The sequence below is a fragment of the Oryctolagus cuniculus genome, chromosome 5, assembly GCF_964237555.1.
Source record: "Oryctolagus cuniculus chromosome 5, mOryCun1.1, whole genome shotgun sequence".
Classification (NCBI taxonomy): Eukaryota; Metazoa; Chordata; class Mammalia; order Lagomorpha; family Leporidae; genus Oryctolagus; species Oryctolagus cuniculus.
The window spans coordinates 39,902,535-39,926,270 of NC_091436.1; the positions used below are offsets into that span (position 1 = coordinate 39,902,535).

General features: G+C 40.1%; 1 protein-coding gene across 2 annotated transcripts in view; it reads right to left on the minus strand.

Moving 5' to 3' along the window:
• LAMA2 (laminin subunit alpha 2) overlaps window positions 1-23,736 on the minus strand; it is a 707,630-nt gene that overhangs the window by 145,727 nt on the left and 538,167 nt on the right. For both annotated transcript variants that reach the window (XM_070073612.1, XM_051855341.2), the window contains exons 36-40: window positions 19,685-19,847; window positions 17,528-17,738; window positions 8,022-8,138; window positions 7,170-7,333; window positions 5,758-5,896 (exon numbers count right to left, since the gene is read on the minus strand). In XM_070073612.1, the coding sequence (XP_069929713.1) occupies window positions 5,758-5,896; window positions 7,170-7,333; window positions 8,022-8,138; window positions 17,528-17,738; window positions 19,685-19,847 (794 nt within the window). The remainder of the gene's footprint in view (window positions 1-5,757; window positions 5,897-7,169; window positions 7,334-8,021; window positions 8,139-17,527; window positions 17,739-19,684; window positions 19,848-23,736) is intronic.

Here is a 23,736-nt window from a genome sequence, read left to right on the forward strand (position 1 = left end):
GACACTATATAATGATTAAGGGTTCAATTCAACAGGAAGATGTAACTATTATAAACGTATATGCACCTAATTACAGGGCACCGGTCTATTTAAAAGATATGTTAAGGGACTTAAAGGGAGATTTAGATTCCAATACAATAGTACTGGGGGACTTCAATACTCCACTCTCAGAAATAGACAGATCATCCGGACAGAAGATCAACAAGGAAACAGCAGATTTAATTGACACTATTGCCCAAATGGATCTAACAGATATCTACAGAACTTTCAACCCTACATCTACAGACTTCACATTCTTCTCAGCAGCGCATGGAACCTTCTCTAGGATTGATCACATACTAGGCCATAAAGCAAGTCTCAGCAAATTTAAAAGAATTAGAATCATACCATGCAGCTTCTCAGACCACAGCGGGATGAAGCTGGAAATTAGCAACTCAGGAAACCCTAGAAAGTGTGCAAACACATGGAGACTGAACAACATGCTCCTGAATGAACACTGGGTCATTCAAGAAATCAAAAGAGAAATCAAAAACTTTCTGGAAGTAAATGAAGACAACAACACAACATATCAAAACTTATGGGATACAGCAAAAGCAGTATTGAGAGGCAAATTTATAGCAATAGGTGCCTATATCAAGAAATTGGAAAGGTACCAAATAAATGAGCTTTCAGCGCACCTCAAGGACCTAGAAAAACTGCAGCAAACCAAACCCAAATCTAGTAGGAGAAGAGAAATAATTAAAACCAGAGAAGAAATTAACAGGATTGAATCCAAAAAAACATTACAAAAAATCAGCCAAGCGAGAAGCTGGTTTTTTGAAAAAATAAACAAAATTGACACCCCATTGGCCCAACTAACTAAAAAAAGAAGAGAAAAGACCCAAATCAATAAAATCAGAGATGAAAAAGGAAACGTAACAACAGACACCACAGAAATAAAAAGAATCATCAGAAATTACTACAAGGACCTGTATGCCAGCAAACAGGAAAACCTATCAGAAATGGATAGATTCCTGGACACATGCAACCTACCTAAATTGAACCAGGAAGACATCGAAAACCTAAATAGACCCATAACTGAGACAGAAATTGAAACAGTAATAAAGGCCCTCCCAACAAAGAAAAGCCCAGGACCAGATGGATTCACTGCTGAATTCTACCAGACATTTAAAGAAGAACTAATCCCATTTCTTCTCAAACTATTCAGAACAATCGAAAAAGAGGGAATCCTCCCAAATTCTTTCTATGAAGCCAGCATCACCTTAATCCCTAAGCCAGAGAAAGATGCAGCACTGAAAGAAAATTACAGACCAATATCCCTGATGAACATAGATGCAAAAATCCTCAATAAAATTCTGGCCAATAGAATACAACAACACATCAGGAAAATCATCCACCCAGACCAAGTGGGATTCATCCCTGGTATGCAGGGATGGTTCAACATTCGCAAATCAATCAATGTGATTCACCACATTAACAGACTGCAGAAGAAAAACCATATGATTATCTCAATTGATGCAGAGAAAGCATTTGATAAAATTCAACACCCTTTCATGATGAAAACTCTAAGCAAATTGGGTATAGAAGGAACATTCCTCAATATAATCAAAGCAATTTATAAAAAAACCCACAGCCAGCATCCTATTGAATGGGGAAAAGTTGGAAGCATTTCCACTGAAATCTGGCACCAGGCAGGGATGCCCACTCTCACCACTGCTATTTAACATAGTTCTGGAAGTTTTAGCCAGAGCCATCAGACAAGAAAAAGAAATCAAAGGAATACAAATCAAGAAGGAAGAAGTCAAACTATCCCTCTTTGCAGATGATATGATTCTGTACTTAGAGGATCCAAAGAACTCTACTAAGAGACTATTGGAACTCATAGAGGAGTTTGGCAAAGTGGCAGGATATAAAATCAATGCACAAAAATCAACAGCCTTTGTATACACAAGCAATGCCATGACTGAGAAAGAACTGCTAAGATCAATCCCATTCACAATAGCTACAAAAACAATCAAATACCTTGGAATAAACTTAACCAAGGACGTTAAAGATCTCTACGATGAAAATTACAAAATCTTAAAGAAAGAAATAGAAGAGGATACCAAAAAATGGAAAAATCTTCCATGCTCATGGATTGGAAGAATCAACATCATCAAAATGTCCATTCTCCCAAAAGCAATTTATAGATTCAATGCAATCCCAATCAAGATACCAAAGACATTCTTCGCAGATCTAGAAAAAATGATGCTGAAATTCATATGGAGGCACAAGAGACCTCGAATAGCTAAAGCAATCTTGTACAACAAAAACAAAGCCGGAGGCATCACAATACCAGACTTCAGGACATACTACAGGGCAGTTGTAATCAAAACAGCATGGTACTGGTACAGAAACAGATGGATAGACCAATGGAACAGAATTGAAACACCAGAAATCAATCCAAACATCTACAGCCAACTTATATTTGATCAAGGATCTAAAACTAATTCCTGGAGCAAGGACAGTCTATTCAATAAATGGTGCTGGGAAAATTGGATTTCCACGTGCAGAAGCATGAAGCAAGACCCCTACCTTACACCTTACACAAAAATCCACTCAACGTGGATTAAAGACCTAAATCTACGTCCTGACACCATTAAGTTATTAGAGAACATTGGAGAAACCCTTCAAGATATTGGCACAGGCAAAGAATTTCTGGAAAAGACCCGGGAGGCACAGACAGTCAAAGCCAAAATCAACTATTGGGATTGCATCAAATTGAGAAGTTTCTGTACTGCAAAAGAAACAGTCAGGAGAGTGAAGAGACAACCGACAGAATGGGAAAAAATATTTGCAAACTATGCAACAGATAAAGGGTTAATAACCAGAATCTACAGAGATCAAGAAACTCCACAAAAACAAAACCAACAACCCACTTAAGAGATGGGCCAAGGACCTCAATAGACATTTTTCAAAAGAGGAAATCCAAATGGCCAACAGGCACATGAAAAAATGTTCAAGGTCACTAGCAATCAGGGAAATGCAAATCAAAAGCACAATGAGGTTTCACCTCACCCCGGTTAGAATGGCTCACATACAGAAATCTACCAACAACAGATGCTGGCGAGGATGTGGGGAAAAAGGGACACTAACCCACTGTTGGTGGGAATGCAAACTGGTCAAGCCACTATGGAAATCAGTCTGGAGATTCCTCAGAAACCTGAATATAACCCTACCGTTCGACCCAGCCATCCCACTCCTTGGAATTTACCCAAAGGAGTTTAAATTGACAAACAAAAAAGCGGTCTGCACCCTAATGTTTATTGCAGCACAATTCACAATAGCCAAGACCTGGAACCAACCTAAATGCCCATCAACGGTAGACTGGATAAAGAAATTATGGGATATGTATTCTTTAAAATACTATACCGCAGTAAGAAACAATGAAATCCTGTCATTTGCAACAAAATGGAGGAATCTGGTACACATCATGCTGAGTGAAGTAAGCCAGTCCCAAAGGGACAAATACCATATGTTCTCCCTGATTGGTGACAACTGACTGAACACCAAAAAGGAAACCTCCTGAAGTGAAATGGACACTATGAGAAATGGTGACTTGATCAGCATAGCCCTGACTGCTAATGGACAACTTAATACATTATCCCTCTTAGTAGTTTTTTTTTTGTCTGTTCTACTTAATATGACTGGTTTAATTCTGTAATTATCACACAGTTATTCTTCAGTGTTGAAAATTAACTGAAATGTGATCCCTGTTAAACATAAGAATGGGAATAAGAGAGGGAAGAGATGTATAATTTGGGGCATGCTCGGGCTGACTTGCCCCAATTGGTAGAGTTAGAAACATACCAGGGGATTCCAATTCAATCCCATCAAGGTGGCATGTGCCAATGCCATCTCACTATTCCAAGTGATCAATTTCAGTTCACAATTGATCATAATGAAAGGACTAAGAGTCAAAGGGAGCACATAAACAAGTCTAGTATCTGCTAACACTAACCGATAGAATAAATAAAGGGGAGAGTGATCCAACATGGGAAGTGAGATACTCAGCAGACTCATAGAATGGCGGATGTCCTAAATAGCACTCTGGCCTCAGAATCAGCCCTAAAGGCACTCGGATCTGGCTGAAAAGCCCATGAGAGTATTTCAGGCATGGAAAGCCAAGACACTCTGGCAAAAAGATCTCTGTGAGTGAGATCCCAGTGGAAAGAACAGGTCTTCAAAGAGGGAGGTGCCTTTCTCTGAAGGGAGGAGAGAACCTCCACTTTGACTATGACCGTGTCTAAACAAGGTAAGAGTCGGAGAACTCAAGGGGCTTCCATAGTCTTGGAAACTCGTGACTGGTGCATAGGGAGATTACTGATGCCATAAACAGGAGTGTCAATTTGTAAAGTCAACAACAGGAGTCACTGTGCACTTACTCCTCATGTAGGATCTCTGTCCTTAATGTGCTGTACACTGAGGCTTAATGCTATAACGAGTACTCAAACAGTATATTTCACTTTGTGTTTCTATGGGGGTGCAAACGACTGAAATCTTTACTTAATGTACACTAAACTGATCTTCTGTAAAAAAAAAAAAAAAAAGAAATTATCAATTCCCAACTTGACTCTCACTGGGATTAAACATGACAATAGGTCAGATCTGATTTCATCATCATTTAAAAAAAATCATCTATTATTTTTCACTTTATGTTTCTGTGTAGGAGCAAACTGTTGAAATCCTTACTTAAGGTATACTAAGCTGATCTTCTGTATATTAAGACAATCGAAAATGAATCTTGAAGTGAATGGAAGGGGAGAGGGAGTGGGAAAGGGGAGGGTTGTGGGTGGGAGGGACGGTATGGGGGGGGAAGCCATTGTAACCCATGAGTCGTACTTTGGAAATTTATATTCATTAAATAAAAGATAAAAAAAAAAAAAGAAAGAACCATCTATTAATCCTATAAATTGATTGATCAGCACTTCCATATAAGAAATGAAAAAACAATAAGTATATAAATGAAGTTACCTCTAACTTTATTCTATATAGATTTCTTTGCCTTTATAATACAAAAGTGAAACCAAAAAAAAAAACAAACAAACAAAAAAAAACCACTAGCTTCAAATGTATTTTGAACAATGACTACAGTCAAAGGTTAAGGGCTTTTCAATTTGTAAAAATGGTATAAATAGATTAGGAGTATTTGATCTGACATGGTTTGTAAATGTGCATTTTATAGTCAAATTTAATATATGAGAGTACTTTGAAAATATGTAGAAAAAAAGAATTAAGAGATACTTCTTTTTGATACAAAAGAACACTTGAAATGCAAGCACAATTTTCTCATAGTAACCATTTTCCACAAACATTTTGAAGTCCCCTTGTATCATCAAGGGTGTGAATTTTCAAGTTTTTTTTTTTTTTTTTTTTACTTTTGGAATAATGATGGGCATATTTCCATGCGCAGCAGGTCCTACATGACTGTGCTTATCTTGTGAGTTGGGGGCACAAACCTGCTTGGTATCTGCCTTAATTTTAAGAACCTTACAATGTAAATGGCATGTGACTGAGAATAGAGTTCAGCCGTGATTATAGAATATTTAGAATTTACTTTTGATTACATGCAAAAGAGGCCTTCAAAAATAACTCAACACAACTATTCTGATTTACTAGGATTTTCCGCAGCTCACTTATATCTGACAATTTTAAGCTAACAACTTGCTCATAAAGGCTGACCTCTGTTCTCAGCACAATATGTGATTTGTTCCTTACCAGCGCTGTAGCTTCCTGTGCAAGATCTTTGGCTTCTTTGGCAACTTTCTCAGCCTCATCAATATAGTCCTTGATATTGCTGTAAGCTTTGAAGGCAGCAGTGGCATTGAAGGAGATGTTTTTAGCCTCATCAAGGATTCTGTTGGGATGACCCAAAAAGGAGGACATCAGGGCAATTATCACTCAAAGGAAAAAAGTCTTAGTTGTAACAAATATGGCTATCCAAAAGACCATGGCCAACATGACTGTGATAACTCCAAAGTCTAGTGAGATATCTACTTTACTGTATTGTGCTGTGATTTGGAACTCAAATCTGCATTCCTAAATAACTCATCTAGAACATTCTAGCAGCATATCTTAAATGCCCATAGCATCCTCCAAAGCCTCTGCAATCACATGTAGCAAGCAAGAACATGCAGTGAGACAATCCTTCGCAATATCCCTCAAATGTACTAAGGGTTTCAGAGCACTTGTACCACATTACTGGAATGAATTTCATAGAATCTCTCTGGGGGAGAGGAGTGGCTTGTTTCAGGTCACATGATCAACACATCCCTAATTAAGGACTTGGAGCCTGGATCTGTGGATTCCTAGCTAACTACCCTATTCACCACCCTTCACTCTAAATTTGCAAAATTTCATTATAAAATGAACTGTGCATGTAGCAAGGGTATTTAGACATGAATATTTCCTTTGTATCAATGAGTATTAAATAGAGAGACATAGCTTTGCATGTAGAATATATTAAACATAGATTTATTTGGGAAAATTATGCTTAGAACTAATAGCAGCTGTTTGTGATATGATGACCACAAAACTATAGGGGAAGCATAGTAGTCATACTTACAAGGCTATTTACAGGTCAAACACACATTTCCCTCCTGCTTCTCTGTCTTTCAACCCATGTAACAATCCCAGTTACAGCATGCTGTTATTGAAGGGGAGAATGTAGTACCTTCCCAGAGTTTGAAATGGCCAAAAGAATTTAAACTGTGCATGGGGCCATATTATGAAAAGTTAGCCTTTTAACAATAATTTTTTTATTCCATTAGAAATATATAACTGAAATTTGAAATCGACTATATGCTTATATATTATTATTTAAAATGCTAATAAGGCAACAACTGTGCTTTCCAATGAAGAACAGAAAATAATTTTTTCTAAGTGTAGCCTAAGGATATGTTCATTTCCTACCAAGCCATATTTGAATCCAATTTTAACTGGGACTTTTGATTCTTCTCCAGTAGAGCTTTTCCGAGACCCTCTAATTAGGCTCTTTTACAGAGAAGCCATGTAGCGCGTATGTTCATAATTACAATCAAGATCTGAAAGTGATTCCCGACATTTCTGCCCGGGAAAACTTTGGGACAAGTAGCAAGACACACAGACATTTCCAACAACAAATGACATACCCATCAAGGATGGCAGATGAGTCATTCAACTGTGCCGCGTGGCTCTCAGCCTGGGACACTTTCTCAGCAAGCTTCCTGTCCTTTATTTCTTGGGAGAGGCCATCTATTTTATCCTTAAGCTCTTCAGACATCGATGGTAATTTTGTTTGAATGTCTTCAACATACTGATATATAAAGAAGAGAGGGCATTTTAAGCAATTGAATCCAGGCCTCTTCTAATTTACTAATTTCTCTGTGAGACATAATTACACATACTTAGTGTTTTATGAAATTTCAAATTTATTAGCATGGAAAAAAAGAGAACAGAGAATAAAATCCATTACTTAATGAATGAGATTAGGAGCTTTATGAAGCCAATTTACACCAAGAAGAACTTATTTTTTTTTTAATTGTTGCTTCCTTGGAATAAATGTACAAATGATAGTCATTAGGATCTTAGAGCATTTGCATTTTTTTTTTTACCATATATCACTCTGTGCAATGCACTAGACAGTATGTTAAAAGTGTTCATAGACTTACATTTCTCTTCTGACTACTGTTATATGAATACTGAATTGTAAATGCAGTTTTAGGAACAAAACATGTCCTTTATCACTATTAGAAAAGCACTGGTTTATGTGAGTTTGTGAGTATCCTCACAAAGGCATTCATGCCTACCGGGTGAACAATGTGATGGGATGTTCTAATGGCTTTCAATAGGCAAACATGGTCACAATAGAATAAGGCCACACTAATTCCCCATCCATAAAAAATTAATATTTGCTTGTGTTACTGAGTTTTCATTGATTTCCCCTTTATGAGAGCCTATGCCATAATGGCCTGTTTTAACTTAAGGTTTTATCAAATACTCACATCTATGACCGAGCTGATTTCATCTGCAAGACGGTTGGCTTCAACGAGGATGTCATTCCCCTCTTTCAAAGTGTTCTCAATTTGTCGTTTGCCACTTTCAACAGCCTCCTTCTTCTTCTGTAATTCAGTAAGGATGATACATCAAAAAGTCATTTGGGGAAAGCCCTGTCCAGCTCTGTATTCTTGACTTTCCTGAGCTGCCTGAACACAATTTCCCATGCAAGTTACTGTGTGTTGACAGTGTGGCTAGAAGAGAATGATATAAAGTGCTCAGCCAGTTTCCCAAAGTTACTCTATTTAGAGACCTGCACAGGCATTTTCTCCTTCCCATTGTGAAAATGTCATCTCAGTGAAGAAAAGTCCTGTGGTAGTAGGTGAGGAATGGAACTTATACTTAAGGCAACATGGAACATCCATTTGTAACTAAAATTTCAGAGCTGAATATGTACTTCAGAGCAGGTTGAAGTTGCTGAATTACAGTGGAACTGTATATTGAATCTGTACACAAATGAATGCTTTGTGAATATAAACATAAGAAGACGTATCCTACAGGAGTTCTAGGAAAATCAAAGAAGTGGGATTTTTAAGAGAATTTAGGCAAAGTACTGTTTAAGAAAAACTATGGCATGCAAGAATAAACCCAATAGACTGTTTCTTCAGATGGGAGCAGAGTTGAATTTGTCTTTGGAAATTATAGCTTGTCTCAAAACTACAAGCAACTCATTCCTGGCCTAGAAGAGCAAAATCAACAAGAGAGAGATACAGCTATTTCTGCACCTGGAGCGTACCTTGCCTACTTTTTTCCTTTACACTTTTATCTAATTCATATTCTTCCAAACACCATTTTACCTGTGCGCTTAAATGCATCAATTATAATTTTACGTTTTGGCCGTCTTATATGAATGATATTGCTAGTTTATATTAATCTAGGTCTGGGCAGTTTATAAGATTTTCTTACTTAATTCAAACAATGCTATGGGTCCTGAGTGTATAAACTTTTAAATAACTAGAAATTGAGCAAGTTAATTCAGTGGTCTGAAATGCCACCTACTCTCCAATTTGTTAGTTGGAATCTTCACTCTCAAGGTGATAAGATTAAGAAGGGGAATGCTTTGGGAGCCCTTACCCTCAAGAATGGGGCCCTTCTAAAAGAGACTTGAGGGAGTTAATTCACCCTTCCACCATGTGGGTACACAAAGATGGTGCCTGTGAACCAGCAAGTGACCCCTCACAGGACACCACATCTACCTGCACATTGGTCTGAATTTCCCAGCCTCAGGAATAGTGAGAAACACATTTCTGTTGTTTATAAGCCACCTGGTTTTTACTATTTTGTTATAGAAGCCCAAACGAGCTAAGCCATTGGTGATTTACCTAACGTCACATAGTAGAGTGTACTTGGAGATTTGCCCGTTTATCTACCTAAGGACACATCCTGGGACCTGGCTAAAAAAGTCCTGTCTCAGCTATTACAGAAATCACAGGTCTTATTTGGACTGGCACAGTGCTAATTTCCTGCTTTCCTGACCTCTTTTACCAATTACTTCACTATGTTGCCAGGTATATTCCTCAGGTCCCTGCCTGTGAGCAGTTCCCCCAGGTCTGCATTTTGCTTCCTATGCCTGTTTGCTCTGCTAGTCACTTGTCTGACAACCTACCACCCATCCTGTTCCTATCTGTCCACTATGTTATAGCTATGTCCAGAGAGTTAATTGTTAAATTAATAACAAGAGTCACTGTGCACTTACTCCCTATGCAGGACCTCTGTTCTAATGAGTTGTACTATGAGAATTAACTATAAAACTTGTTCTCAAGCAGTTTTTTATATTGTGTGTGTGTGTGTGCAAATTGCTAAAATCTTTACTTAGTAGAGAGTTGGTCTTCTGTGTATAAAGTTAATTGAAAATGAATCTTAATGGAGAATGGGACTGGGAATGGGAGAGGGAGGGTGGGTATGGTGGGAAGAATCACCATATTCCTAAAGTTGTACTTATGAAATTTGTACTCATTAAGTAAAAGGTTTCTTTTAAAAAAAGGCTATGTTCAGCTGATAGGCCTTCCTATGATGAAATTCCAGTTCTGCCCAATCACAAGTAATGAAATATTGTGAAAATTATGTAACCTCATGTAAAAAAAAAGTTTTATTTCTCACAATTCAGAGTTTGACCCATTCACCAGCTTCACCTGGAAGCCTGTTAGAAATGCATAGTTTCAACCTCTTCTCCAGAGCTGGTGACTCGGAATCTGCATTTTAATAAGAATCCACATGATTGATATACAGAATAAAATTATACTGAATTATAAAAACTGGCTTTGAACACTGCCTAGCATACCATAACACTGTAGAATTTTGTCAACTATTATAAATATAGTTTTGTTTTTCTTCCTAGGACTCATTTATATGAATTATATCCTATAGGGTGGCTATGAACTATAGAAACACAGATAAAATTGTTTTATTTTTTGGTGTAGATTGAGCCATTTCTATTGTTTCTTATAGGACTGAATAAAAATTCAGGTTATTTAATGAACATCAGAGACACTAATATATTACAGGTGCATGTACAGAGGGACTGGTGAAGAAGTACAGCCTACTGAACTGTACATTATTGACAAAAGACAACAATTCGCTATATCACACAACATTATGGAACAGGTTATGAGCTATATTCAAATATCAATAAACCATTTATTATATATGATTGCTCCCAGACTCTATGGCCATATTAAAAACTCATTTATGGGTTTAGTGACTATCATCCTCACTACAACATAAAAGCTGTACTTCGTATCACTGTACCTCTAATACCTAGTACAGCTTCCTAGAAGAATGAAGAAACAAGAATGAGGTCCATTCTTGGGACTTGTGCTGGTGCCACTTGGCTTAAACAGCTACTCCCATAACTAGCTAATTCAGGGCAAGTTCTGATATGCCACTTCTTCTGCACAGACAACAATTAGAGGGACTGTCCCCAAATCCCTGATTTCAAGGATCATAGCTTTCATAACTGCCAATTTCAGCCCTTAGTTTTTATATGAACTGATTTAAAGTTATACCACGTAAGGAATTCCAAAATTATTTCCTGTAATGTGGCTTTTTTTTATTAATGAATCAAGATAATTTAAAATGTGGCACCAATGGAAGAGAGGAGAACATGCATGTTAAGTGAAGACCTACATCCATTTCTGCTTCAAGAAACTAATGAGAATCTTTTGTAAAGTTCTAAGGAAGTCACTTTAAGGAGCCAATTGTCATGCAAAGATCAAAACTGCTCTTTATCATACTAAAACAGAAATGATGATTGAAAGACTAAAGGGATTTTAGAGGTGACTAATTTTTGGATTGATGTTGATGGAACCTAGCTTTGAGACAAGGGAAGAGGAGATCTGAAGCTATCAAATATGGACAAAAGTATAGAAATAACATTATATTAACTTTATGATACTTTCTTTTAATTAAGCGTTTTATTTAAATACAGTGTACATATCAAGAAGTACACATACATGCACAGATAAAGAGCTTTTTGTCCTGTGAACTCACGGATAACCAACACCAAATTAAGAGCAAAAACTAGTACCCCAAGAATCCTCACTATCCTTCATTTATTGGGGGAAAAATCCGTTTTCCCTTTGTGGCAGATACTGCTGTAAGCTCTGGGGATATAGACTGGAAGAAGATCTGCTCCTCTTGGCTTGTTTGGAGAAGGGAAAAAATGAATAGTGAACGACTGTGTCATGTATTTTTAAGTGTTGATGACATGAGTACTACAAAAATAAAGAGAGGGAGTGGATGCACAATGTTGTAGAATACAAAATATCTGGGACAGGACTCTTAAACCATTTAAGGGACAAAAAGGAAGGCCACTGCATAGAGACACTCATTCTTCAAAATACATTGAAACCACAGTGGCTAAATCGTTCTGTTTGGATATCAAAACTGACTACATTTGTACGTTTTACTTGTAATTTGGTCTTAATGCATGCCCAAGCTCTTCAATTTGGACATCTTTTTCTTTCTGTTTGATGGGTGTCTAGGGAGATGGTGGACTAAATTCTTCAGGCAGGTGCAATAGCAGGCTTCCTGTGTATCCTGTATGTAGCAGCTTGCTCTGCTTTCTTTTTTTTTCCTTTTTTTTTTTTTAAATTTATTTGACAGGTAGAGTTATAGACAGTGAGAGAGAGAGAGAGAGATTGAGAGAGAGAGAGGTAGGTCTTCCTTCCTTTGGTTCACTCCCCAAATGGCCTCCACGGTAGGAGCTGCATCGATCTGAAGCCAGGAGCCAGATGCTTCTTCCTGGTCTCCATGCGGGTGCAGGAGCCCAAGCACTTGGGCCACAGCAGAGAGCTGGACTGGAAGAGGAGCAACTGGGACTAGAACCCGGTGCCCATATGGGATGCCGGCACTGCAGGCGGAGGATTAACCAAGTGAGCCACAGCACCGGCCATTCTACTTTCTTAAATCCTTTGTTTGGCAAGGTCAAATGGTAGACGTTGGGACAGACGATTTTATACATATCCTTTGTTTCATTGAATTGCTCATCTCCAGTTCTTCTGTCCATCAGACCCCTGATTCCCTTCTGATTTCTCTTCAGTGCTTAAAATGCCCTTTTAATCCCACCACCTTCCAATAAGCCACATTCAAAACCTTCTATGATCTGATTCCAAGTGCCATTTCTGGAGCCCTCTTCTGCTGCAGACTTGTGAGGCTTCTGAAACCGTGTGGCTGGCCCATCTGATCTGTCCTAGATCCCTGAAAATATTCACAGCTCTGCCTTTGTCCCTATGGTGTGATCCCCTTTTGTCAATTTCTCCCAGTTTCTGGTCTGATGTGGTCATTTTTGTGATTTTGTTGAACTGAATCTCCTAGGCACTACATATCTCAGTTTTGCATACAGTGAAAGTTTAAAATGTTTGGAGTTTGAGGGATACTGTAAATTCTGTGAGGCCACGCACCATTCCTATTCAGCCTTAAACACCTGGTGGCCAACCTTGATAGGGGAGATGCCTGATCGACATTCACGTCATCACACCCACTTCCAAGCCTGGTAACACTAGTTTCCAAGACAGAACCAAGCCTCCAGAATACACAAAACATTCGCGAATTCCCACAAATATGGATTTTAATCCACTACTCCAAGATTTCAATTGCTTCATATAGTTCTCAGGGGAAAAACCAAATTCCTTATCTCAGTCTCACAATGCAATTCTGTTGAAACACAAGATGCGGACCCTCTCTTGGGTTTTTTCTCCGTCTGGTCATTCACATACAGTCTTCATTCCGAAAATGGCCATCCACTGCGTTTTTCTCTAAGGTGTCTTATCTTCTTTTCTCCATGTTCTTGCATATGATTTTCATCTGGAACGTTCTTCCCCTTTTATTTCTACTAATTAGTGCCTCCTCTACAATGCTTAGCACAGGTGTCAGGGCTTCTGTGAAGCCCTCCCGAAGTCCAGGGAAATATTTAGAGGCCCTATTTTACATTCCTCCATGCTAATTCCTATAGCCTAGAGTGTTTTTTTTGGTGTGTGTTTGCACTTCTAACTAAACACAAGTTACTTGAAGCCATAGGATATGGTGTTTTTTTCCTTTCTATCAATGGCTATCAAATGCATACCTGAATCAATGGAATGATTCCTTTTTTTCCCTGAATTCAGGTATAACTATTCATGTATAAGTATACCTGAACTGAAGTACATGTGCTGACCTGTATTCAGGTCAAACATATACCTGAATTACTGGTGGGATTTTTAAAATACAGGTTGCTGGGCCTCACTCTCAGAGTTTCTGACTTAATAGACTTGGACCTGAGAATTTGCTTTTTTAATGAGTTTTAAGACAATGCTGATGCACTTGTACCAAGGAGCACATAATGTGCACAAGTTTGATGCAATCATTTTTATGTTTAGCAGACTTCCTGAATGTAGGTATATTAAATTAATTACTTTCATTTTATTTGAAAGGGAAGGAGCGAGGTGGTGGGAGAGGGAGAGGGAGAAATGGAGAAACTGAAGGAGGGAGATCTTCAATCTGCTGGTTCACTCTCCATATGCTAGGAGTGGGCCAGGCCAAAGCCAGGAGCTGGGAACTCAGTCTAGGTCTCCCACTTGGGTGGCAGGGAGGGACCAAAATACTTGAGCCATAATCTGCTGACTCTCAAAATCTGCATTAGCAGGAAGTTGGATTGGAAGTGGAGTAGCTGGGACTTGAACAGGGCACTAATATGAGATGAGGGCATAACAAGCAGTGACTCACCAGTTGCAGTAAACACCCACCCTGAGTGTAGTATTCTTAATAAAAATTACATGATTACATTCTTAAAATAAACAAAAATCACATTTTAGTTGGGAATTCATCACATCATCTTCTTTGTGGACACGGGCACCATGGAGTTATTTACTTTAGAAAATGTTCACTATTTGGGGCCAGCACTGTGGCCCTGGGGATTAATCCACTGCCTGCAGTGCCAGCATCTCATATGGGCGCTGGTTCAAATCCCAGCGCTCCACTTCTGAACCACCTCCCTGCTAAATGTGCCTGGGAAAGTAGTGGAAGACAGCCCAAGTCTTTGGGCCCTTGCACCCATATGGGGGACCTGGAAGAAGCTCCTGGCTCCTGCCTTTTGATTGGCCCAGCTCCAGCTATTGCAGCCATTTGTGGAGTAAACCAACAGATGGAAGATTCTCTTTTTCTGCCTCTCCTTCTCTGTAACTCTGCCTCTCAAAGTAAAATGAAGAAATCTTTAAAAACAAAAAAAGAAAATGTTCACTATTCAATCAAAATCATAAAATACATCAGTTGTTCTCAAACTTGTACAGGTATCAATTAACCCAATGAGAGTCTTCGAATACAGGGAGCACATGGAATCTATTGAACAAACAGGTAGGCTGAAACCAACCTTAAGTGCACCTAAGCCATCTTAAAAATCTGTGCCTTGTTCATGTTATATCAGTTAGTTTATTTTATGCAGTAAGTTTTTCAGACAAGCCTGGCATATAAAATGAAAATACAAATGCCCCACTTAGAACTTTCAGGGCTGGCTACATAAGCGTCAGGCACCTCAAGGGGTACCCAAGAATGATGGCTCTTGGTTTCAAACATCAGTAAAAAGAAGAAATGGCTGGAAGCACCATTTACTGGGCCACTATAACTCTTTGTGAAATACTTCCCAAATGCTTATTATGCTTTCCACACAGGTAATTTTAATTTCTTAAACCATTGCCATAAAATGGAGAGGTGCACCTGCGGGTAAGTTAGGCCACTGGTGGGGAGGAGGGTGATTCACGCCGGAGCCCGTGATGGGACAGCAGCCCAGCTCCTGCCTCTCAAGATGGTGCTTTTTCTTGAATACTGCCAGCGTGTCAGCAGGCTCCAAATTGGTTAAGATTAGACACATCAGTTTAGGACAAAAGTGAGCTTTCTCAGGCTTTTACCAGAACGGCAAGGCTAAAGCCCAGGAGAGGGACCCAGAATTTAAAAGAAACCACATTGTACTCAACCTCTTACTGCTTAATCCAAAGGAAAATAGAAAGAAATGAGCGAATAAAAAAAATCCTGCTTTCTGTTCAACTGTCGTTATCATTCAACAAACATTTTTGAGAGCATGCTAGATGCCAGGAAATGTTGAGTTATGGCTGAAGGTGAAATTGTATGTTAGAGGAGATATAGGTTTGCTGTTCTTTTCATACCTGCTGGAGTCAGATACTTTGAAAAAAAGCAAAGATAGGTTAGTCTCCGGGGAGAAAGCTCCTCCAATGCCAAATCCAGGTGTGTGCTGTCACATGTGCTGAATTTACTCAGAGAATAGAGATCACTTAACCATGTTAAGATTAAGAAAGAAACTGGAAAAAAAAGCAAAAATGAGCGAGGAATGTGTTTTTGTTCCAGACTCTGAGAAAGGTAGACACTACCCGTATTGCAAAATTTCCTTCTTTTAAAAATGTATTTTGAGAGGCAGAGAGAGAAAGAGAGACTTCCTATCTGCTGGTTCCCTCCCCGTATGGCAGGGACACTATCTCCTGCTGCTTCCCAGGATGGGCATTAGCGGGAAGCTGGAACTGGGAGCAGAGCCCAGACTGAAACCCAGGTGCTCCAGTATGGGACACAGGCACCTCAATGGCTGCACTACACACCTGCCCTGCCTGTAATTTTTTTTTTTTTTTTTTTTTTTTTTTTTTTTTTTTGACAGGCAGAGTGGACAGTGAGAGAGAGAGACAGAGAGAAAGGTCTTCCTTTGCCGCTGATTCACCCTCCAATGGCCGCCGCGGCCGGCGCGCTGCAGCCGGCGCACCGCGCTGATCCGATGGCAGGAGCCAGGAGCCAGGTGCTTTTCCTGGTCTCCCATGTGGGTGCAGGGCCCAAGCACCTGGGCCATCCTCCACTGCACTCCCTGGCCACAGCAGAGGGCTGGCCTGGAAGAGGGGCAACCGGGACAGAATCCGGCGCCCCAACCGGGACTAGAACCCGGTGTGCCGGCGCCGCAAGGCGGAGGATTAGCCTAGTGAGCCACGGCGCCGGCCTGCCTGTAATTTTTTGATGAGTGAGGTCCCTCTTGGCTGTGAGGGAAAGCAGGCGAAGATAACCCAGACTTGATCATTAATCCCTTTTATACTGCCATCTACAGGACTGGCGCTGTGGAGTAGCAAGTGAAGCAGCCACCTGCAGTGCCTGCATCCCATGTGGGCACCTGTTGGAGTCCAGGCTGCTCCACTTCCGATCCAGCTCTCTGTTATGCTCTGGGAAAGCATTAGAGGATGGCTCAAGTTCTTGGGCCAAATCATTGCAGCCGTCTGGGGAGTGAACCAGCAGATGGAAGACTTCTCTGTCTCTACCTGTCTGTAACTCTGCCTTTCAAATAAACAAGTAAGTAAGTAATAAATAAATAAATAAATAAATATTTAAATAAAAAAATAAAATGCCATCTACATAGGGCAAATTGCAAAAAAAGGTGGGGGTCAAAATTTTCCCCATATTTCTCAAGTGCTCAGGTGCCACTAGAACATGGAGAGAACTTTAATAGTTTTTAGCAACCAGATTATGAACCACATTTGTGATTTAGGCTAGATGAACTGAAAAACCACATGTCAGTTTTGAAAGATGTCCAAGATATGTGCTAGCATGAGGCACTCACTGCAGAGCAGGGGAATCCATGTTTAGAAACACCACTGACTTGCACAGCCGGTAATCCTAGTTAGTGGCACAGTCGTCATTGAAACCAAAGTCCCCTGACTCCCAGCATAGGGCTCTTTCCCATTGAAGAATACTTTCCTTAAAAATCTTCATTGCTTTAAGTTAACTTGAGTTTTATATGATCCTATGGACCATGGTCATTAGAGAACCTCCATCACCCCCCCAAAAGTGATTATTCTTTGTTCTGCTTCTTAGAAGTTTCCTGAGTTTCCATCCTTTACCTTGGTAACTGTGCGTGAACTTGATCAGTACAGCCGCACTCCACACTGCCCCTGACCACCACTCCCAAGATTGTGTGGAAAGTGCCTCCAGAACTCACCTCCAAAGCAGTCATGTTTTTCTGGTTTGCAGCAGATAAGCGATCAGCTTCTCTGATTTTGTTTGTAGCTTCTGCCAACAGAGCCCAAGCGTCATCAACTTTGTTTTTGTAGTCAGCCAGTTTTTCCCGGAGGTTCTTCTCCATCTCTTCGTTTTTCCCCCTGGACTCTGCCAACAGCTTGTTTACTTTCTGCAGGAGACCTTCTGCAGCTCTGCAATCACCCAAAAACAGACCATGAGCCCATGTCACTGCCTCCGACTGTGGGTAAGAAATTGCTTTGTAAAAGGATGCCAATACACAAAGAATGAAACATAACAAATCAGGCATAGTCACTATGTACTAACTGAAACTGAAAACTGGTTCCTGCAAGTGGCAAGATCATTTACAATTAAAATTAAGGCAGAAATAAATGAAACCTCACCTTTAATTTGTTTTAGTAAGAGAACCCTTTCAATTGGGAAGGGTTTCGTGTCATTCTCGTTATCTGACTGATGAGATGTGTCTTATGATTCATCCCACAAACCAAAACAAAGAAAAGCCACCTGCTTCACCATCTTGATACACTTCCTCTACAACTTTGAATGGGAGAGGAGAATATTGGTATATTTGCTTCGAAACTGTGAGCAGAATTCTGTGTTATTGCTGCGCTAGTGAAATGTTATGATTTTGATCTACTTTTGTTTTTCTTCCATCTGAGTTATCTGGGGGTTTCTTGAGTTTAACATATCTATATTTCCTAATGTAAAATTATATCAGCTGTTAACAAGGGCCAAATACTTGAAAAGATGTGAGATTCTAGCTAACATGCATCCTTGTCCCCTGAGGGGCCTCTTAATACAGTGTGCTAGGTTCCTCTTTCAGTAGATCCAGGAGGGGACCTAATAATCTTATTTCTGAAAGTTTCAGTATGAAGCTGGGGCTATGGCACAGCAGATTAAGTCACTGCCTGTGACGCAGGCATCCATTACTTTTTTTTTTTTTTTTTTTTTTTTGACAGGCAGAGTGGACAGTGAGAGAGAGAGACAGAGAGAGAAAGGTCTTCCTTTGCCGTTGGTTCACCCTCCAATGGCCGCCGCTGCAGCCGGCGCACCGCGCTGATCCGATGGCAGGAGCCAGGATCCAGGTGCTTTTCCTGGTCTCCCATGGGGTGCAGGGCCCAAGCACCTGGGCCATCCTCCACTGCACTCCCTGACCATAGCAGAGAGCTGGCCTGGAAGAGGGGCAACCGGGACAGAATCCGGCGCCCCGACCGGGACTAGAACCCGGTGTGCCGGCGCCGCAAGGTGGAGGATTAGCCTATTGAGCCACGGCGCCGGCGCAGGCATCCATTATTACAATGATGGTTTGAGTCCCGGCTGTTCCACTTTTAATCCTGCTCCTTGCTAATATGCCTGGGGAAGCATATTAGATGACTCCAGTACTTGGGCCCCTGCCACCCCATGGGAGACCTGGATGGAGTTCCTGGCTCCTGGCTTTGGCCTGGTCACTCACAGCTGTGTGGCCACTGGGGGCGTGTCCTAGCAGCTAGAAGATTTCTTTCTGTTTCTGTCACTCTTCCTTTCAAATAAATAAAAAAGAAGTTCCCAGGTTCTGTTGTGTTATATTACTTAACTATTACTAAGAACATTATAACAGTTAAAAATGTAAAAATGTGTCTGTTTTATTGAGCATGTGATCATAAAAGTTTCACTGGCATTAATAAAATCACTATTACCTTTTCCAATCCTCAGATTCCCAATATTTATTTCAAAATACGATATTTTTTTTACTTGATGATTGCTCAGCATTTTGTAAGATGAAAAAAATGTATGGGATGACTTGAGAAGGTCATAACTTTAGCCAAAAGTACTTTTATTAAAACTAAAAGACATTGGTAGTTTAAAAGTCCCTAATATAGACAATGAGTAAAGCAAACCCATTGGCTGATTTATCAAAAGGATCACTTACTTGATTATTTAAATAGGTGAAAACATGCTTAAATTCATTTAATGGCAAGGCACAGCATTAAATAAGGAAGCACATGAAAGGATAAATATGCAGCAAACATTTCCAAGTCAGAAAAACGTAGTTTCTCCTGCTCCTACGTGTGATGGAGATTCAGGAGACCAGAGACCAGCTCAGTTTATCAGCCGAAAGCATCGCAGGGCTTGTACTCACACCAGCTCATCCTCAGCAGCTTCCTTTTGCGTGTCTAGATTTTTCCTCCTCAGTTCTTTCATCATCTGATCAATCTCTTTCTGAAGCTCTTGCAAATTTCTCTCAAAGGCCTTGTCTTGAGTTCCTAAAGTTTCATTCAGCTTTACAGCTTTTTCATTTACAGCTGCAGGGGGTAAAACAAATTTTGTAAATTAGTAAACAAACATGCCACACGCAACAATGGCATTCAACATCTGCTCTTCACCGCCAGCCCCAAATGAAGTGCAATTTGCCAGGGGTGTTCCTGCTGGGAAAGAGAGAAGAGGTTAACACAGTGCTTGGAAACACACAGGGAAATGTTGCCATGCCTGTCCAGTTTATATTTCTTCTGGGGATATGGTGATTAATATGCTAACCTCAAAAGGCAGAAAGACAAATAAAGAAGTGAGTTAAACCTCTTTAGGGAACAGGTGAAAAAAAAAAAAAAAGAAAGAAAAACATGACATGGAGCAGAACCCCTGGAAGTTGAAAACAGACGCTCTGCCTTGCAGATGAGACAGTCAGGGTCAGCTTTAAAATACTGCATAGGGAAATACCATCAGTGATGAGATCTCTGAAAATGCACCTGCCTTGCATTTCTACCCTGTTCTCCTGTGCTCATTTTTTAAAAGGAGGAATGGAGAACTGATACAGGGACAAGGGTCATAGATTAGGCCTGAAAGGTACCTTCCAGCAGTAACATCCATCGTAAGAGTCTATGTTTATTATGCATTAAATGGGGTTTCAGGCTGTGCCCTCTGGAATATTAGGATTCTCCAGGTGTTTCACATATTCTACAAATGCTGTCTGCTCTGCCAGGAACTTGTTTTATAGGCTGGTGTTCTGGGCAAAATTTCATTTGGAAAAAGAATTCTATGTCAAATAAAAGTTTAAAAAACTGGTGAATTGAAACATTTACACAGTCATACTGCTAGTTTAGTCTAAAGTTTCCTAAAGTATGTTCTATGGAACATTAATTTAGTGAGTTGAAAGGAGACATTTTCTTAAGCTCTTTTGTCTGTGGAATACTTATTTCTACAACATTACCTATGAAAACCTTAGAAAGAAGGGCCTGGACTGGCCAAGAGATATTTGATACTATTCAAAGGTGAATCTGAAGACATCTTCAAGGCATAATAAGTCCTGAACATTAATTCTGGAGAGACTTTCTGATTTGCACTGGTTAAAGCTCCAGAAACAGGTGCACACAGTTAGCAAGTGGAGCAGCCACTGTGAGATATGAGGTGCTGGGTTAGTCTGGTAGTTCTGAAATGTGGATCCCCCAGAGTGGCAGCAGTAGCACCCCTGCAGAGCTTATGAGAAATACATACTGTCAGGCCGGGTCACAGATAGAGTAAGTCAGAAATTCTGGGGATGAGGGTCAGCATTTTGGCCCAGCAGGTTAAGCTACCACTTTAGATAGTGGCAACGCCTATTGGAGTGACAGTTCAAGTCCTGGCTGCTCCACTTCTGTACCAGCTGCTTGATAATGGGCCTAGAAAAGCAGAAAAATATGATCCAAGTACACAGGCCCCTGTTACCTACATGGGAGTAGGGTGGCATTTCCAACTCCTGACTTCAGCCTGGCCCAGATCTGGCTGTGGTGGCCATGTGAAGCGTGAACAAGCAGATGAAGAATTAACCTTTCTCTGATTTTCAAATACATAAGCCAATCAACCTTTAAACGTTTACAAAAAATAATACTTCTGGGTGTAGAGTCCAGCAGTCTTGTTTTTAACAATATTTTATTTATTTATTAATTTTATTTGAAAGGCAGGGAAGAGAGGGGCATGGGTGGGCAAAGAGAGACCAGAACTCCCTTTGGGTTTCAGTCCTTTCTTCCCAGGATACACATCAGAAGGAAGCGGGATAGAAAGCCAAGGAGCCAGAACTTGAACCAGGCACTCTGATATGAGGTGCAGGTGTTACTGCGCTACCACACCACCCCCTATTGGGGTTTAATAAGACCTCCAGGAGCTTCTAATGCTTGCCAGAGCTTTGGAAACACCAGGTTAGTAGAAGAAATTTGGTTTCAATATATAATCTATCCTTCCCCAACACATCTTCCTAATTCTCTTCTCATCATGAATGTCTTCATCTAGAAAGTTGCTACAGTCAACAGCATGTTCCCAACAGCCACTGCTGCAGACTGAATGTTTACGTTCCTCCCTAACTCTTATGTTGAAATTCCATACCCAGTGCGATGCTGTTTGAAGGGGAGACCTGCACATTTTGAGGGTGGAACTGAAATCAGCATCCGTATTCAATGTATGTCAGAGAGATTCCTTGTCCCTTTTACCATTGAAAGTTACAGTGAGAAGACAGCCATTCATGAGGCAGGAAGGGACCCCTCTCAACACTAACTGAGCCTGCCAACTCCTTGTAGATCTCAATCTCTAGAAGTGGGGGAAATGAATTTCTGTTGTTTATAAGCCACTGAGCCTGTGCTAATTTTTGTTGTAGCAGCCCCAAGGGACAAAGACATCCATATTTTAATTTGCAGAAAAATTTCAGCCACATATCTTAAGGAACAATTCCTAGGCCAGTGGAAGAAATTATGGTTGCGTGTTGTATTCCTACAAGTTACTGCAGGTAGTTTTTCTCTTGGTCCGACGTGTAATAGTCACACCTGGACATAGGCCGAGGAATCTTCCCAAGATTCCACCACTACTACCCTAAGATATCACTTACTAATAGCCTGTGTCAGGATTTTTATGGAGCCACAGTGACCACAGACTGATTAATTTAATGGTCGATCCTGCAGACTATGTGGGAAGCAAGCCCCAGTATCTCTGCCTCCAAGAGTCCAAGCAAAGCAGAAGTTTTGGCGTGGCTATGGTGCATGCCTGTCTGCACGGTTGATTTTAAACAACTATAGCATATAACTACGGACATCATTTGTATTCACTGATTTTAAAAAAATGCAAATGACTACTCCCACTTCCCAACTTACCAGGGCTGCTTTTCCTTTATTATATGAATATATTAATGAGCTTTTATAAGAGCTTGTGTTTGAAATTTTACCTGATTTAGGAAAACTGGTCTTAAATTCTGGCAAAGTGTGACAGAAATACAGTTAACTCAATACCCACTACTATAATATTGTTTAAAAAGTTAATGGCACCTTTAGGTTAGCATAAACATAAAATAAGCATTGCGTAGAGGCGATATGCAGGGAAAGAGGAAGGTGAGCTAGAATCTCACTATTTCCTTTGTGTTACATTCTCAATGCTCAATTTGGTGGGAATAATTTGATGGGAAGAGAAAGACATCAGAGAGACAAAAAGGAAAAATCTGTGTCTTTTAGAAGGCATATCATTTCTTTTTAAATTAAATCAATATGTAAACCACTAGTCATTGTTATTAGGAAGTACAAAATTGGCTTTTGTAAAATAATGCTGTATTAAGACAGAATCCATCATTTCCATAGATTAAAATAATGGACATTTGATAGCTTCAGTGCTTATATATATAAATATGTATGGGTTTTGGGACATCTGTGGGTATTTTTAAGAAAATGCACTATTTAGTCTCTTATTCAAAGGTACACATTATCACTTCAGTACATTTTCATTTCCCTAACATTAAAACTAATTGTGAATGCACCTCAATTTATTTCTATCTTATTTCAATCAGGATTTAAGGTAATTTAAAACATTTTTAACATAAAACAAAATCGGGGTAATGGTAAAAATATCAATATAAATCACTGGGGCTGGAGCCGTGGTTCATTTGCTAATCCTCCGCCTGTGGCGCCGGCATCCCATATGGGCACCGGGTTCTAGTCCTAGTTGCTCCTCTTCCAGACCAGCTCTCTGCTGTGGCCCGGGAAGGCAGTGGAGGATGGCCCAAGTGCTTGGGTGCATGCACCCTCATGGGAGACCAGGAGGAAGCACCTGGCTCCTGGCTTCAGATCGGCGTAGTTCCGGCCATAGTGTCCATTTGGGGGGTGAACCAACAGAAGGAAGACCTTTCTCTCTGTCTCTCTCTCTCACTGTCTAACTCTGTCAAATAAAAAAAAAGAAATCTGTTAA